Source organism: Panthera pardus, unplaced genomic scaffold (genome assembly GCF_024362965.1).
Source record: "Panthera pardus isolate Hobbes unplaced genomic scaffold, ASM2436296v1 HiC_scaffold_17, whole genome shotgun sequence".
In the NCBI taxonomy this organism is placed as follows: domain Eukaryota; kingdom Metazoa; phylum Chordata; class Mammalia; order Carnivora; family Felidae; genus Panthera; species Panthera pardus.
In genome coordinates this window covers 95,421,003-95,437,146 of record NW_026526732.1, presented here as the reverse complement: position 1 = coordinate 95,437,146, position 16,144 = coordinate 95,421,003, and the positions used below count along the sequence as shown (strand labels likewise).

The 16,144-nt window shown below is 33.8% G+C and overlaps 1 protein-coding gene across 14 annotated transcripts in view; it reads right to left on the bottom strand.

Annotated features, from left to right (window-relative positions):
* KHDRBS2 (KH RNA binding domain containing, signal transduction associated 2) overlaps positions 1–16,144 on the bottom strand; it is a 626,804-nt gene that overhangs the window by 30,511 nt on the left and 580,149 nt on the right. For 5 of the 14 annotated variants that reach the window (XR_008422979.1, XR_008422982.1, XR_008422981.1 and 2 more), the window contains 2 exons: positions 15,114–15,287; positions 13,101–13,161 (listed from right to left, as the gene is read on the bottom strand). Coding sequence is in view for 6 of the 14 variants with exons in the window: in XM_053904772.1 (XP_053760747.1) it covers positions 15,190–15,287 (98 nt within the window). In the remaining 8 variants the exon portion in view is untranslated. Of the gene's footprint in view, positions 1–8,518; positions 11,464–13,100; positions 13,162–14,169; positions 15,288–16,144 lie in introns of those variants that run through there. The other 9 variants (XM_053904773.1, XM_053904775.1, XR_008422984.1 and 6 more) reach the window with 5 other exon arrangements.

Below are 16,144 nucleotides of genomic sequence, written 5' to 3'. Positions count from 1 at the left end.
CATTATTGTAATAAATACATCTGTGTGGTGTTACAGCACATTAAGACACATTTTGGCAGAGCGATTGACTTTTATTATGATTTTTAAATGTATCATTACCTGATATTAAAACTAAATTCATTACAACTTAACTGGATACACCTTTTCAAACTCTACATACTGTTAGAAACTAATTAATATTCAAATTCATTTCTAGTCTGTGCTGAAGCTATACTGAGCAAGTAACACGTGACATAAAAATCTAAATGTGTTGGGTGGGCTTGGTAGATTAACTGATAATAAATCCTCAATATAACTTCCAATGAAAAATTCATATAGTATGTTTCCCCAGTTATTTTATAGCTGATTTTCTTTTTTTTTTTTAATTTTTTTAAACGTTTTATTTATTTTTGAGACAGGGAGAGACAGAGCATGAACAGGGGAGGGTCAGAGAGAGGGAGACACAGAATCTGCCCGACGCGGGGCTCGAACTCACGGACCGCGAGATCATGACCTGAGCCAAAGTCGGCCGCTTAACCGACTGAGCCACCCAGGCGCCCCTATAGCTGATTTTCATATGTCAAAACTTAGAGTAGAGGAAAATATTTTTAGGAAATAAAATATCAGGAATAAACTTTGTGTGTCATTATGTTAACATAATATATAAATATTGGTGTTAAATGTAATCAGAGCTACTGGATGGTACTTGAGTGTTTTATGTTGTACATTTTTTCTATTAAGTACATTATAAGGACATATTTTGAAATGTGAAAGGAATTGTGTCACTTAAAAGTAATGATTAGATTCTCCATAAATGCAAAGTGGAACAGAAAGTTAGTAGTTTGTTGGCTGACTTTGGCAAATGTCCTAGTTTGGACTGATTATCACTCAACTTTCTAAACTTCACTGTCTTAAAGTAGAAAAGAAAAGAAACTTTCAAAACGGCCTAATCAGTAATATTCGGTGTTGGGAAATATATGACATGGAAAATAGAAAATTTATATAAATTCCATTACAGTTTGCAGTACAAATCTTACTCATTTACTTAAGTTCTGGTAAGATCTGAATATCTTTTGAAGGAACCAGTATACCCAGAATTAAAGATTGTGAAATCAGTCTTCTACACCAGTCAGCAAGACCTTGTTTTGTTTTTATATTTTTAATCATAAAGATCATTCACTGCTTCTTTTGTACTCCAATAATTTGATTTTGAAATTTAATTCCATTACAATGCATAGTCATTTACAAATCAATGAACTACTCCTTGTCCTGAAATTTTTGTTCCCAAATTCTGATTTCAATATTTTACATTGAAGAAAATAAAAAATAAAACCAGTACTATATTTAGGAATCAATAGTCTGATAAGTTAATTATATTTTGATGTTGTCTATGGTCCTTATATTAAGAATAAAAATATTAGTTACATATGTAAAGTATTTGAGAAAGGAGGTATGTATCCTTTCTATAAAATTGACGGTAACTGTAATATATTAATGTTAACAACCAAGGTTATTGTGAGAAATAGGTATAATACTATTGTAATGAAGTCTAATTAGAAAATCAATCAAATAAAGTATTTATGGTATATTTTAAAATCACTAAAAACATATCTAGCCTCAGAAGAGTAGGAAATAATGTTTATTTAGATATTTATCAAACATTATAATCAAATAATTTCTCTTTATAAATATATGCATAATCTAGAAATACTCTGTAGCCTGTCAATATCTTAACTTTTTTGGTGTGGACATCATAGACATAAAGTCATCTCTCATTTATATTATGTTCCTAGACCCTTCCTTCTCCTACCTTGGGGAAGGGAGGCAGCAAGGATCATTTCATCATCCACTACATGTATTTATTTTACTATTTGCAACTTAAGGTGCTGTATTATATTTATATAATAAGCCCTAATATTTTAATTAGTCACATATTCTTTTTCTTTCTTTTTTTTTTTTTAAGAGAGAGTGAGAACAGGAAAGAGGGGCAGAGAGAGAGAGAGAGAGAGAGAGAGAGAGAGAAAGAGAGAGAGACAGAGACAATCGTAAGCAGGCTTCATGCTCAGCACAGACCCAGACACGGGGCTCCATCCCACGACCCTGGGATCATGACCTGAATGGAATCAAGAGTCAGATGCTCAACCAAGTGAGCCACCCAGGTGTCCCTAGTCACATATATATTCTTAAAAAAAAAAAAAAATAAAATAAATAAAAAGTGCATTTCTTGATCTTGGTACTTATGGGCTAAATACCCGAATCCCTTCAGATGACTATACTTCTATGAAAGAAGCCCAAATCTTTGCACTGCTAAATGAAATTGTTTAGTAAATTAAATCAAGATCAACTGATGATCTGTATAATTTAGACTCAAACCTTCTAGGATCTTTTCCTTAAAACAAGAGTGCTTGATTTAAAATTAGGAAATTGCAGTGACTCTTTTTGGCCTTTGCAAATTGAGCCAAAATTAGATTTTGAAACTCACAGAGCATTTAAAATCTCAATTATCTAGTAGTCATAAAGTCCTTTTTTTTTTTTTTTAAAGATGGGACTGAACGTAAGTACTAGAAAAACAATGGCCAAAGTTATGCTAATTCTTGTCTAGTGGTAGGATAATAATCCATTTTGTTTTCTTTTGAAGTTCTTTTAATCATAGATGCTAAAGAAATGGAGTTGCAGTTTTGATATGTTATAAATCAAGTTAGAATGCTTCCATTAATTTCTTACTTAGTATTTTACATTTTTAATTAATTTCAATTCCAATTCTCTTCCAGCTAAAATCAGAAAAAATATTAATTTAGATTTTATAAACTCAGTGTACAGTTCTGGAATCATTAGGGTCTCAATTTGAGTAATTTAATATGTAGCTGACACCAATAGGCTATTCCTTAAAGTATTCAATATTATGGCATGTGTTTAGGGAGCATCTAAATATTAATTAGTAAGTTTATGAGTAAATATTTATGTATAGGTAAAAATAAGTCTCAATACTTTGGCCATATGTTTTATTGTAAAATGTTTTAATAATTACTGCACACGAACTGTGTTCTCATTCACCCTTGATTGTTCTTTCCTCTGCCACTGGCCACTAATATGGTTATTTTGGAGAGATTATTGTCTCCAAGATGGTTATTTTGGAGAGGTTAATGTCCCAGCCCAAATCCCACCATTTAGACTTTATGCAATTTTGGACAAACCTTTCAACACTGTGAAATTTTGTTTTCTTATCTTTAAAACGAGGATAAGGAAATTTGACCTTTCTTCATGGAGCTGTTATGATAAATACAATATTATTGTAAATGTTTTTAAAAGTATCAAGGCATAATAGATAGGTATATAGATAAAAATATGTTATGTGTGAACTTATATTAGCATTTTACATATAAATATAACTTACGTAATCATAAATATTACATAAGAAATACAAGGATCAGAAATAGATGAAGTATGTTGATAAATATTTATTCATTAAGTTATACTTGATAAATATATCCCATCAGTCTGGTCCAGTATACTATCTAAGTTAAAAAAAACCAACAACCTGATGCTTTTTTCCAAGAGGGCACAGATTTTTCTTTTTTAAAAATTTTTTCAGTGTTTATTTTTGAGAGAGAGAAAGACAGAGTGTGAGCACGGGTGGGCAGGAAAAAGGGAGACACAGAATCCAAAGCAGTCTCCCAGCTGTCAGCACAGAGCCCAACACGGGGCCCGAATTCATGAACCGCAAGATCATGATCTGAGCTGAAGTTGGACACTTAACCGACTGAGCCACCCAGGTGCCCTGTTTGTTTTGTTTGTTTGTTTTAAAGATTTTTGTTATAGAAAGGTAAGGCCAGGGTAGTCTTTCTCAAAAGACATCTTGAATACCTTTAAACCAAGATGCTGCTCTTGATGACATTTTTTCTTCTGTGACAGCTAGAAAGGATTTAGCTCAGCAGACTATATTTGCATACACTGAATATTTTTTAGCTGTCAAGTGGCACAAAACCACTTTCTTTTGACTCTATTTCATTTAGTCACAGGCTATTATTTCTACGCTAATTTGTAGGTTAAAGTGTTTCCTTGAGTGATACAGTGAACTAATAGAATGAGTGATGGAAAACTATGTGGATTCAGTAAATAATTTGAATATTACTATAAATACATGAATACCTTGGCCTTAAATCCTGAGATCATTAATTAGTGGTCCTCTCCTACTTCTGGGCAATCAAATCAACTCATTATCAAGTTTTACTTATTAGTAATTAACATTTGATAAAATCCTACATTAGATGTCTTCCTAACAATCTAAATATAACAAATCATAAATTCTTACTGAGAATCTTTATGGAGTTAATACTTCCAACAAATCTATATTTTTTATTCAATATGCTCTTTCTCTCTGTCTCTGTATCCATATATAAATGTATATAATACCAAATGACAAGATTTTTAATAGATTGGAGGACAGTATCTCTGAAACATCAATATGATTATAAAGCAGTGTACTTTGGCATATCCTTGGAATTCATAGATTTAGTACTATTTTTTAACATCTTTGAATGATTCTGAAGTTACATGATATGCAATAATTTGTAATTTTCTTTTGCACAAATTTAAATTAACATATGCTGTGAAAGACTGGTACACCTGTTTGTTCTTGACTCAACACTGGACACACAGAAATTTTCCAAAGTGCTGAAACACTCTTCTGGTGAAAGTGAAGGGCGAGTGCAATGGTCTGTGAGAATCAGATACAGAAGCTAACAGATAATAGAAGTCCCAGATACATTCAATAGAGAAATGTTCTATATTTGCTCTAAAGGGAAGGCATGTTTTTAATTTCTGAAGTTATTGCCTTATATGATAAGTTGCACATGATGATGATTTATGAAAATTTTAGATCTCAGGACATTATGTTCCCTGAAGGATATAAGGAGTGCTGTATCTCATGTTTCATGCTGCTACCTCTTTCTTCCCCGTACTTCTAATGGGTCTTTCTCAGCTTTCTAGCTGCACTCCTGCTTTTTCTAAATCATTTTTGTCCTCAGGTCCACCTTCATCCAGTGTCCTATCATTGAGTATAATAAAATATAAAAGACATTACAGTAGTGTTTATCATCGATATATAGATAAAGGAAAACTCCATATATTTTTGCAGTTGTACAGATTGAGACAAATCAATACAATGGAGCATGCCATTAGTAAACAGATAACTAACTGTTACTATTTTTTATAGAAATACATTTTTCCAGTTTATTTTCATTTTTCATTGAAGTTTTATGTTGTGTTATTTAGGACATCTCAGTCTCCCTGAAGGCTAACGTCTAAACTTAGATACACATGATTCCATTTAAGTAAGGTGAGCAAATAAATATGGTCAGGGTCAACATATATGGAGTTTAGGGTTATCATACAAGACTCACTTTCTAGAAAACTCAGGGAAAATAACTATTCTGAATATTTTGGTTTATGTATATAGAAATTGTTTAGAAATTCATAATAGAATTTCTTCTAATTCCTTTTTCCTAGCTTGAATGAATTACACATCTGCATTTTGGTTTCCTCTCAAACTTAGTTTACTATAAAATTTATCAAAGACAGAGAGGGAACAGTAGAATGCAGAGGTTAAGGATGAGGTCTCTGTGATTGCTTGGGTTTAGAGTCTACCCCACTGCCCAGTGATGTGAACTTGGGGAGATGACTTCTTTTTCAGGCCCAGTTTTCTCATTTAGAAAATGAAGATACCCTATAACTTCAGTTAGAGGGTTGTTGAGAAAGATATAAAGTTATTCCTCAAAATAGTTAATGCTGTGCTTGACATGTCTTATGCATTCCATGATTGCAAATGCCTCTTTCTTCACATTATTATTATTATTATTATTGAAACAACGTACCAAATTATCACTAGTCTCACTTTCATTTTTACCCCTATTTCAATGTGAACTACATATTTGCAACATTATTATAAGATTCTTGTGTATAAATATGTAATACCTGTTGTGAAGATATCCAATACCTGTTTGCTTATGAATATAATGACAACCTTTTTTACATCTGTAGTCTAAGGCCTACACTAGTTGATTATTTTAGTAAAGATTTTATTTTTAAAGTTTATTTATTTATTTTGAGAAATAGAGAGAGAGGGGGAGAGAGAGAGAGAGAGGGAGGGAGAGGGAGAGGGAGGGAGAGGGAGAGGGAGAGAGAGAGAGAGAGAGAGAGAGAATCCCAAGCAGGCTCCATGTTATCTGCGCATAGCCCAACACAGGCTGGAACTCACAAACCGTGAGATCGTGACCGGAGTCAAAACCAAGAGTTGGACCCTTAAAGGACTGAGCCACGCGGGCACCCCAGTAAAGATTACTTTAGAAACATCTAAGTTACAAATTGATTCGGATCATACAAGTATTGGTATTGGATCAAGCTAGCTTTTATTTACACATTTGATAAACAGCATGAAGATATCTTAAAGTTAAAATTTTTAGTTAAGGAAAAATAATTTGGGGGAAAATATTAACTAAATTTGGGGAGGATATAACCACACCTGTATGACTTTACATACCTCACCATACTATGAGTAGTGGTATTATTATCACCTTTTTAGTTCTAAGAACACTGAAGCTTGGCAAGTTAAAGTAACTTTGCTTACAATGTAGAGCCTCTATTGTGATTTAAAGTTTCATAATATAAACAATGCAACTTTAATCCTCCACAAACAAATCAGCCCTATGGAAATAGGTATTAGCTCACTTTTTCACAAAGAACCAAATTCAGCTCTCTACTGAAAATTAAAATTACATGTGTATATACAGCAGAATCCCATTTCAAATGAATAAATAAGTAACATGCAGGTGAGGAATAGAGGAAGGAAAGAAGAATAGGAAGAGAAAGGAAATCAGAAGGAATATAAACTGGGTGCCTGGGTGGCTCAGTCGGATAGGTGTGTGACTTTGGCTCAAGTCATGATCTCGTAGTTCGTGAGTTTGAGTCCTGCAGAGGGCTGTGCTGATAGCTCAGAGCCTGCAGCTTGCTTCAGAGTCTGTGTCTGTCTATCTTTCTCTGTTCCTCCCCTGTACACATTCTGTCTTCATCTCTCTCTTTCAAAAATAAATAAAGGTTAAAAAAAAAAAGGCATATAAACCAATCTATTAAGAGAGTGGTCTCTGAGGATTAGGATTATAGATTTTGGATTTTTACATTATATATTTGTATCATACATTCTAATTTTTTTAACCCTGAGTATGAATTACTTTGTTAAAAAAAAGAGAGAAATATAATATATATTATGTATATATATAATATATATATTTCTCTCTCTTTTATATATATATACACATATATACACATATATGTGTATATATATAAATCTCTATATATAAACTCATATATAAATCTCATATATATATATATATATATACACAAAATATATATATATATCAAAAAACTCCAATTCATTGGCAATTCTGCTATATTCTAAGATACCATTATTTGTATCTGAATGATTTATTTACTAGAAATGAAAAAAGGTCTTTAAGAAGTTAAACCAATTTGTACTTTGGGATTATTGATGATAAAGGGATTCCAGAGAAGTTTCTCTGATGGAATGTGGTATTACTTATTTTAAAAATTAGTGCTTTGGGGCGCCTGGGTGGCTCAGTCAGTTGAGCGACCGACTTCGGCTCAGGTCATGATGTCATGGTTTGTGAGTTCAAGCCCCGCGTCAGGCTCTGTGCTGACAGCTCAGAGCCTGGAGCCTGCTTCTGATTCTGTGTCTCCCTCTCTCTCTGCCCCTCCCCCACTCATGCTCTGTCTCTCTCTGTTTCAGAAATAAATAAACATTAAAATTTTTTTTTTAAATTAGTCCTTTATAAGAAAGCATAAAGCAGCAGATATGTTCTCAATATTAGTTCTAAATACTATATAGTGGTCAATAAGTCAACTTGTATTCTTAAACCTCCAACAGGCAAGTTGAAAGAAACAGCTTAAAAATTCAGCATTAAGATGATCTTTATGCAACATGTAAATATAATCTTCCTTATTTAAAGACATTAAAACTAGCTCCATTCCAGTCACAGATATTATGCACTAATCTTAGTAAATTCCATTAGTATGTTTTTTTCTAATATTAAGGTTTGTATTTTGAAACAGAGAATTTAGACTAATTGGAGACATTTTCTCACCTATTGCCTCCCCTTTATAGCTAAGAATGCAAGATTTTGTGACCAGTAGGTTATATATAAATCCTAATGGTCATTATTTATCTGCCTTAATTAAATGTGATTTTTTTTCTTGGCATACTTTTTGGTTTACAGTGGGCATACTGGTTTTGTGATAAAGACAACATTTCTTAACATGGCAATCTGCTGAATAGGTTGGACAGTGCTCTTTCCCTAGTAGTCATCAACTGCCTTTCTTTTGTTTTCTCATGTACCCATGTACAATTGGGAAAGTGATGAAGGCATTGGGAAGGAAGGGGCAAGATGATATCAGAGAAGGTGAAAAATGTCCTGATGTCAAAAATGGCAGGCTAAGAGACTAGAATATAGGAAATATATAGAGACAGAGAATGAGACAGAGGGGAGGAAACATTTTCCTACTGATAGAAGTCATCCTGAGAGGCACTGAGGTGACAGAAAATCTATGTCTAGCGCTGACATTTGCTTCCAGAGGCTCTACAAAGATCTGATCTAAGAGTCTCCAAATTTCTCTTGTGAGTAGACCATTCACTGTATCCTCCTGCAAAGTATGAAACATGATGGAACAGAAATGTTAACTAAATTAGTGCTTAGAAGCTCGCTCCCAATTTTTAAGATAGCTCATTCTGCACTTACTTTTTTGATAAAGTCAGATAAGCTGGCTATTGTTAAGGCATCCAGTGGTATATGAATCAGAGAGCTTCCTCTCCTGTTTTCTCAACTTGCCCGACTATAAAGTATAAGAGACTGAGATATAAAACAGCGTATTAGTAGAGTGACCTGTTTTCTCTCACTGTAAGTGATCTTTCAAGTACCAATTAATAAATTCTATGTAACGAGACTAGGAAATTTATCTTTCTGGTGAATATGGAAGACTAGTGCCTGCCTGTCAACAAGAACAGGTATTTTACTGTTAACTCAGATATTTTAGTAGGAAACTAGAAATGCTACACATTATACTGGCATCAGGAAATACTTCATTTTAAAATATTTAACAATGAGTGATACCTTCACTTGTGTTAACACATGACCTCATGGATTATACAAAGATATTTCCGATTTGAAACTGACTCTCGTACTTTAAAGCTGAGTCCTGATTTATATATTGAATAATAAAAGCCTGAAATTGCTTTCATGCTTATTTAATCATGTGAGTGTTTTTTAAAATGTCAAATGGAATCTAGATTATAAATGAATTCATTTGTACTACCAAAGACAGTAGCCATGCTTTACAACAAATGTGGTATGCTTTCATCTACATTTTTCTATGATGGAATCAGAACTTTTGAAAGAATGACAAGCTTGAGGAAAGATCCAAGTCAAGATGCATTTCAAGTTAAAATGCTTTATCATAATCTTTTTTTAAGTCAATGTTTATCATATTTCTATAGAATAGAAATTATGTTAAGGTTATCAGATTTTAGATTCTCTTTTCAATTAAATTCATTCAAAGTTGGAGATCACCACACCATTTTGGAAAATGTGTGGGTTTTCAAAGTTTGTTATAAATATTGGCTTTGCTATGTGTTATTAGTGTGACATTAGTTAAACCTCTGGACTTCAACTTCCTGTTCTATAAAATAGGGGTAATCTTGCTGTAAGGATCACAGATGTTTCATGTAAGTTTTTATGTGAGAATGATAGTACCTTGCCTGGAAGATATGTTCAGAAAACACATAAATAGGATATTTTCATCATGTACTACACACTTCTTTTGCAGTAAAATATTAAACATTCCCATAGAACCTTCAAGAGTAGCAAGTGAATGGAGTTTTCAGTAACAGGTGGTCTCTTGATACTGACACTGGTACCTGACACTCGGCCAACTCAGGTTACTGATCACTGTTCTCTAGTCCCTTAAAACCATAAACAAACCTATGCATTTCTTTTTTTTTAAATTTTTAACGTTTATTTATATTTGAGAGAGATACAGAGTGTGAGCAGGGGACAGGCAGATAGAGAGGGAGACACAGAATCTGAAGCAGGCTATAGGCTCTGAGCTGTCAGCACAGAGCCCGACGTGGGGCTCGAACCCACCAACTGTGAGATCATGCATGACCTGAGGTGAAGTCAGACATTTAGCTGACTGAGCCATCCAGGCGCCCAGAAACATATAAACTTCTATATTATGTTAACCAAGAGACATAGAGATAATGAGAGAGAATGCTGTAGAGTTAAGGGACATTTGTGGTTTTCACAATGGTTTATTTTTAAGTGAAGAACTAAAGGCACAAGAATCATTTCTTAATAATACAGTTTGAAAACAAACTATTTCCCTGAGAAGAATTCATGGGAACCTTTAATATGTCATTTGTGTCAAATTTATTTAAAAACTGTTAGTGCTTCAATTGTTATTAAGCTAAATGGCCTTAGTTCCATTAATATACTGAAAATAAAAATGATCTAAATAGTACAAATAAGACCTAAAAGCACTATTTGGTCTCTTAAATTGCATTAGATTGATTCTGATTGAATCATACTTGAGTGTAGTAAAACTTTCTTTTGGACAAATAGCAGGCACAAAGACCATATTCCATATTAATGCTATTATTACTATTTATAATATTTTGTTTAGTGTCCAAGCTAGCTACCTTTGGTGTTTTGGTGAGTTCTTACCTGTCATAGGATCATCAGTGTTCCAAGAGTTCCAGCATTATCTGAATAATGCTGGAACATACACAGGGATAACTTCAAGCTGTACTTATGTGGAATGCACTATCATTTATAAACCTTAATTTGCCATGCAAGTTTATATGACTTGCAGAAGTGAATGTCAGACTTGAGAATGTTTGTATATCAATGGCAGGGTAGCTCTTGCCTGCCATCTTTGGGTGCCAGCACTTTGAAACTAGTAAGAGCAGATGTGATGTCATGAAGGGATGACGTTGGGATGGGGCATCATTGTGGGATACTGACAAGACAAGAAGGCACCCTTTGGGCACTCTGAACAGTTTCATTCTATCAAAGGTTTCTGCTAAAAGGCCACTAACTTAGGGAAATTATCATTCCCCATTGCTGGAGAAGCCTATATTCACTTCTGATTATTTTAAGAGTCAAAGTTTGGTGGATGAATCGCTGATTGATTGATCGATTGGAGTCTACTATTAACACATAACTTTATGTGCTAGTTAAAGCCTACTCAAAATGCAGGCTTTTGAAACTCAAAATCAGCTTTCTCACAAATCATGTTTTTTTGTGCTTTACAAACTCTTACTTTTTAATTCAGCAGCCAAGAATGTTCTCTTCTGTTGATCAGCACTGATGTTTCTGCTCTGACAGCCCTGCCCTGAGTTAATGCATTCAAAGATACAGCCTGAATGGTGAGAAAGCCACAGGGTGATGAAACAACAACAGCAATAATAAAAGAATTCCAGTGGACACAAAAACATATTGATTAATATATCAAACTAATAACAGACAGTGACTGGTTTCTCTTTCATTGCTTTACAAGATCAAGCCTATTGTTTGAAAAGGATCAAAGGAGAATACTTTGCAGTATATCTGGATTAGAGATTCTTTCTCCCCTTGGTTTATAAAACCAGTAACATTTTTAAAGAGTCAAATCAGGTATGGAATGTTACTGAGAAAGGAAATTTCAGAATTGTATTCTCTGTAACTTTTGATCTTTCATTCTGCGGCTTAACAAAGGGACTTGATTAGTTGAAGCACCTGCAGTTTTAAATAGTTATCTTAACAGTTTGAATTTTTAGAAAAGTTCTCCCAGATGAAGAGGCAGTTAGTAATTATAAAAATGACTAAAAAGTGTGGTTTGCCGTGGTTCTTTGGGATACTTTCCTTAGCTCTGATTATTTACTTCAAACCAAAAGTGGCTTCCTTTTATTTTTCACATAAAATCTGAACAATTTAACATAGCACTCAAGGACAGCCACCTGATTTGACCTTACCTCTGTGCCTTCATGAATCTGGATCTCAGGGTCCATTGCTTTCCTTTCAAACACTTCCTGAACTTTTTGGACTCCATGAAGTTACACAGCCTATTCCCTTCACCAGGTGGCGCTTTGATCCTCATCAATGGACAGGCTACCCCTCTCATCTCAGGGTCCCTTAGTTTCTGTCCTACCTTTAGTCATAAAGATATCTCCAGGCTCTCTCATACTGCTCCTATGGTACTTGTTTAAGGCTACATGGTATTTTAAGGCTACATAGATATTTGTGTAGTAAAAAGAAGACCAGGCCCAGAAGGAGAAATTTGGGGTTTTACCCCTATTTTAAACGCTGGGGCAAGGCCATTTCAATTCTCTGAGCCTCAAGTCAGTCTGTGGATTTCATAACTGCCCTTACATTGTTTTCAGTCTGAGGTTTATTGGCTAAAGTTTTCTACTTGTGCACAGAAATTAAGTCTCAATTTCCTATAACGCTTTGAATTCAGTAAATATTTGCTGAATCAAATAGAATGGCAGGTGAGAAACAAGAAGTTTATTGACAAGTCCAGTGAAATAACTGGGGAAAATAAGAGCAAGTTTAGTTTTTGTATTTGACTAAATAAATGTTCATGTTAATAAATATTATCTCATTGACAAAAGGTAGGCGACAGGCTGGTTATGGGGTTCCCTTTCCCACTCCCTCCATCTCAGCCAACAATTGTGATTTCCTTCTCTTAAATGCAGATTAAAGGTTTGAATACTCTTCCTTCGTACAATTAGGGAAAGGCAATATACAGTAATTCGTAGCAAAGAAAAAGGCTGAAGATTAACAACTAATTCACGTTTCATTTGACAAGCTTCTGAATAAGCTCAGAAAGCCTTGCCAGGAAAATACCGAGTTAGATCACTTTATTTCAAAGAAGATAAAAATAACTCCATTCCTTCACAACAGTCTCAACCTTTCCAGTATTTCAACAAGTGGCATTTTGTGTCCTAGCTCACTGCCATAGCTCCGTGTTGGTATAGATTATCTCCCTATTTCGGAGAGGATAAAAAATAAGCTTACCTCTATCCTTCTTAGTCCATCACATCTGCTATTCAATTATGTGCTCTTTGCTTGTGGATACCTGAAATAGTGAGAAAGAATAAAAAAGGAAAATTAAATATAACTCAACAGCATTTTGTGCAAGGCAAACATTAACAATTTTAATCAATGACAGACACACACTTCATAAAACTATTAGCATGCAACTCCAGCTGCAAAAACTGAACAGCAATATGCCTAAGCTGGTTAGCAGCAAAAAAGTAAACCAATCACATCGACAAAAGCCACCATAAACAAAAAAACTGTATTTAAAAGATGAACAGTTTTGGCATTCGTCCCTACCATCAAGTCTTTTGCTTTCTTTTTCCATCAAAATTTAGATTACGTTTGATGTTAGCAAGAGTTGCATTACTATTATTGTTAATTTTAGTTCTGTTTATTACCTTGAGGGTTATATATTGTAAAATAATTTTGGTGCCTCTAGTTAATGTTAATTAGTTGTTTTAATAGCCTATAGACCTATTTGTTAAGTTTTTGTAGGTTTACTTTTTTAACTATCAGGAACTTAATAACTGAGAATATTTAACATTACTGTTGCATAGGCAAAATTACAGAGTTACTATTAGTGTTACCTGTTTAACGTTTAGTCATCCTTTGAGTCCTGCGACATATTTCCTTAATAATCATCAGCCATCAAGTCTGATAGTCTCAAAAGAAATATCAGCCCTCTAAACTGCCTTCAAGGGCGGTGATATTTAGCACTGAAAATTACAAATAAAGTTTTTGAGGTTGAATAGCAACAACTGGCCAGTGACACTGATGATTTGTTTGTCAAAACAAATTGTTATAAACTACGCAAATGAAGTCCACGCACTCCTTTGAGTGAAAACAATAAAGTGAATCTACGCAATGCTTACATGTTGGATGGGATATTTAATGTGCGGGGAAACTCAAAGGTTGAAGAACTAGGCATTTAGACAGTGGTAAGTGGTACTCTTACCTCTTTATACTCCATTACTCTTTCTCACGAGAGACATGCTAATGCAAACAAGTCAATCAGAATTTGTGTTTAGCAAGATAAAGCTTAGAGGATAGTTTAAAATCCATTTATTATTCTAAATCCATTTTTTTCCATTAACATGTTATACATTAGTGTTTACTAACCATGATTCATGTAACAGTTTAGTTTGTTAACTTTTAAATTATTTAACAACCATAAGTTATTAATACAGTTTTTAAGTATTACACAAATATCTTAAAACAGGCTTGGGTTCATTTTTGTAATTTTTAAATAGAAAACATTTTAGGCATCTCTTGAAGAAGAAATAAAGCAGGCATTTAAAGCTAGAAAACAAGTAATTCCAAATTTAGTTTTTACAAAAGTTTTCAGCTTTATTGACAAATTATGGCAAACATATTTGACAAATTGTGGTTTCCTATTTAGAGTAGCTTACACATGGAACTTTATGTGTGTGTTTTTTTTTTCTTTTTTAACAAATACAGGTTAAAACACTGAACAAATTCAGTTAGCTACATACATACAGTAGCTGCTTGTTTTCAACTCCATTAAAACAGCATTTAAAATTAAATTTACAAACTTAATATCGAACATCTTCATCTAACTAACAGATATTAAAAGACAGGTTAAAACATCTTATCTACAACTTTATTATCAGCTAGTTCAAAAATCATATTACAGTCTTTTAGCAACCCTAAACAAAGTTTTTGCTAGTTGATTGAGACTCAAAATCTGTTAACAGATTCATGCTCTTTCTTAAGGAAAAAAAAAAAAAGGAAAAGAAAAAAAAGAAAAAAAAAAGATTACACACAACAATGAAAAACAACCAGGAGAATATCATCCTACTGAATGGTTTATAGACAGTGCTTGCCAATGTCTTTTTTAGTCCGTTTTGTAAAATAATACTAGTGTCAATGTCACGCCAACAGTATAGGGGGAAATACAAGAAATATATGGGAGAAATCATGAGCAGTTATCCCTATAATAGGAAAAAAAAAAAAAAAAAGGACTATTACTTGTCTTGTTGCTGTTTATGTGGAGACCACAGGCTATGAATTGTCTTTGAGGTGAGGTCACGGGTGAGAAGGACCTTCAATATCTACCATAGGGGTGCTCCCTGTATCCCCCTCTGGCTGACCTTGGCGGTGGTGCCTTCAGGCTGGAGCGGGTTGTGGCCCATTCTTCTGGTGCTATGAACAAGAGAAAGACAATAACATTCACGTGGTTTCACAGTTACCAAAAACAGTCATTTAAGACACAAGAGTTGACCCAGAAAAAGAGAAAAAAAGATCTCAACACTGAAGGCTAAAGCCTTACTATGTTTTCCACATGGTGAGATCATCAAAAAAAGTGTATACTTTGAAATGCAGCCATGTGTAATTAAACTTGCAGGGCGTTCTTCGAAGAAGAGAAAGTTAAAAGTCCTTGGATAATTCCACATTTATTATGTGCAAAATTTTGTGCCACAAAAGAGAAGAGTATCTGTGTAAACCACTCCATATTTTATTCTTTATGCAGGCATCTGAAAGAAAGTGGATATAGGAATCTAGGGGTGCTTAGCCTTTGATTAACTTGAGAAACAACCTGTGAATCTTAAGACACTACAAAACCAAACCAAAAATGATTAATGCCTGTTCTCTGTCTCCCAAACTTAATGATTAGAAAACTACAGGGTGAGACCTGGTGAGACCTGTTTTCCAGTGATCCCCTAGAAGATTCTTAAGTGGTACAGGATGAGATCCTTCTGCTAAACTATCTTAGACAAAGTTAGTGACAGTGGAACAGAGTGAATTTAAGCAGTAAAATCAATAAAGAATATGCTCATGTCAGTTTTTACAAGTACTTTGAAAATAAAGAGGTATTACTACACTAAGAAAACTCCTCATTTACCTGTTAATCAGATTTTCCAGTAACTTTGTGTTCTGGAACCTAGCCAAAAAACAACAACAACAACAACAACAACAAGAAATAAGATGGCAAGCTTTTGAGTATTGGGGAAAATAGCCTTTGTAAAGTCCATGTTCCCAGAAGAGGAATATAGGCCTCC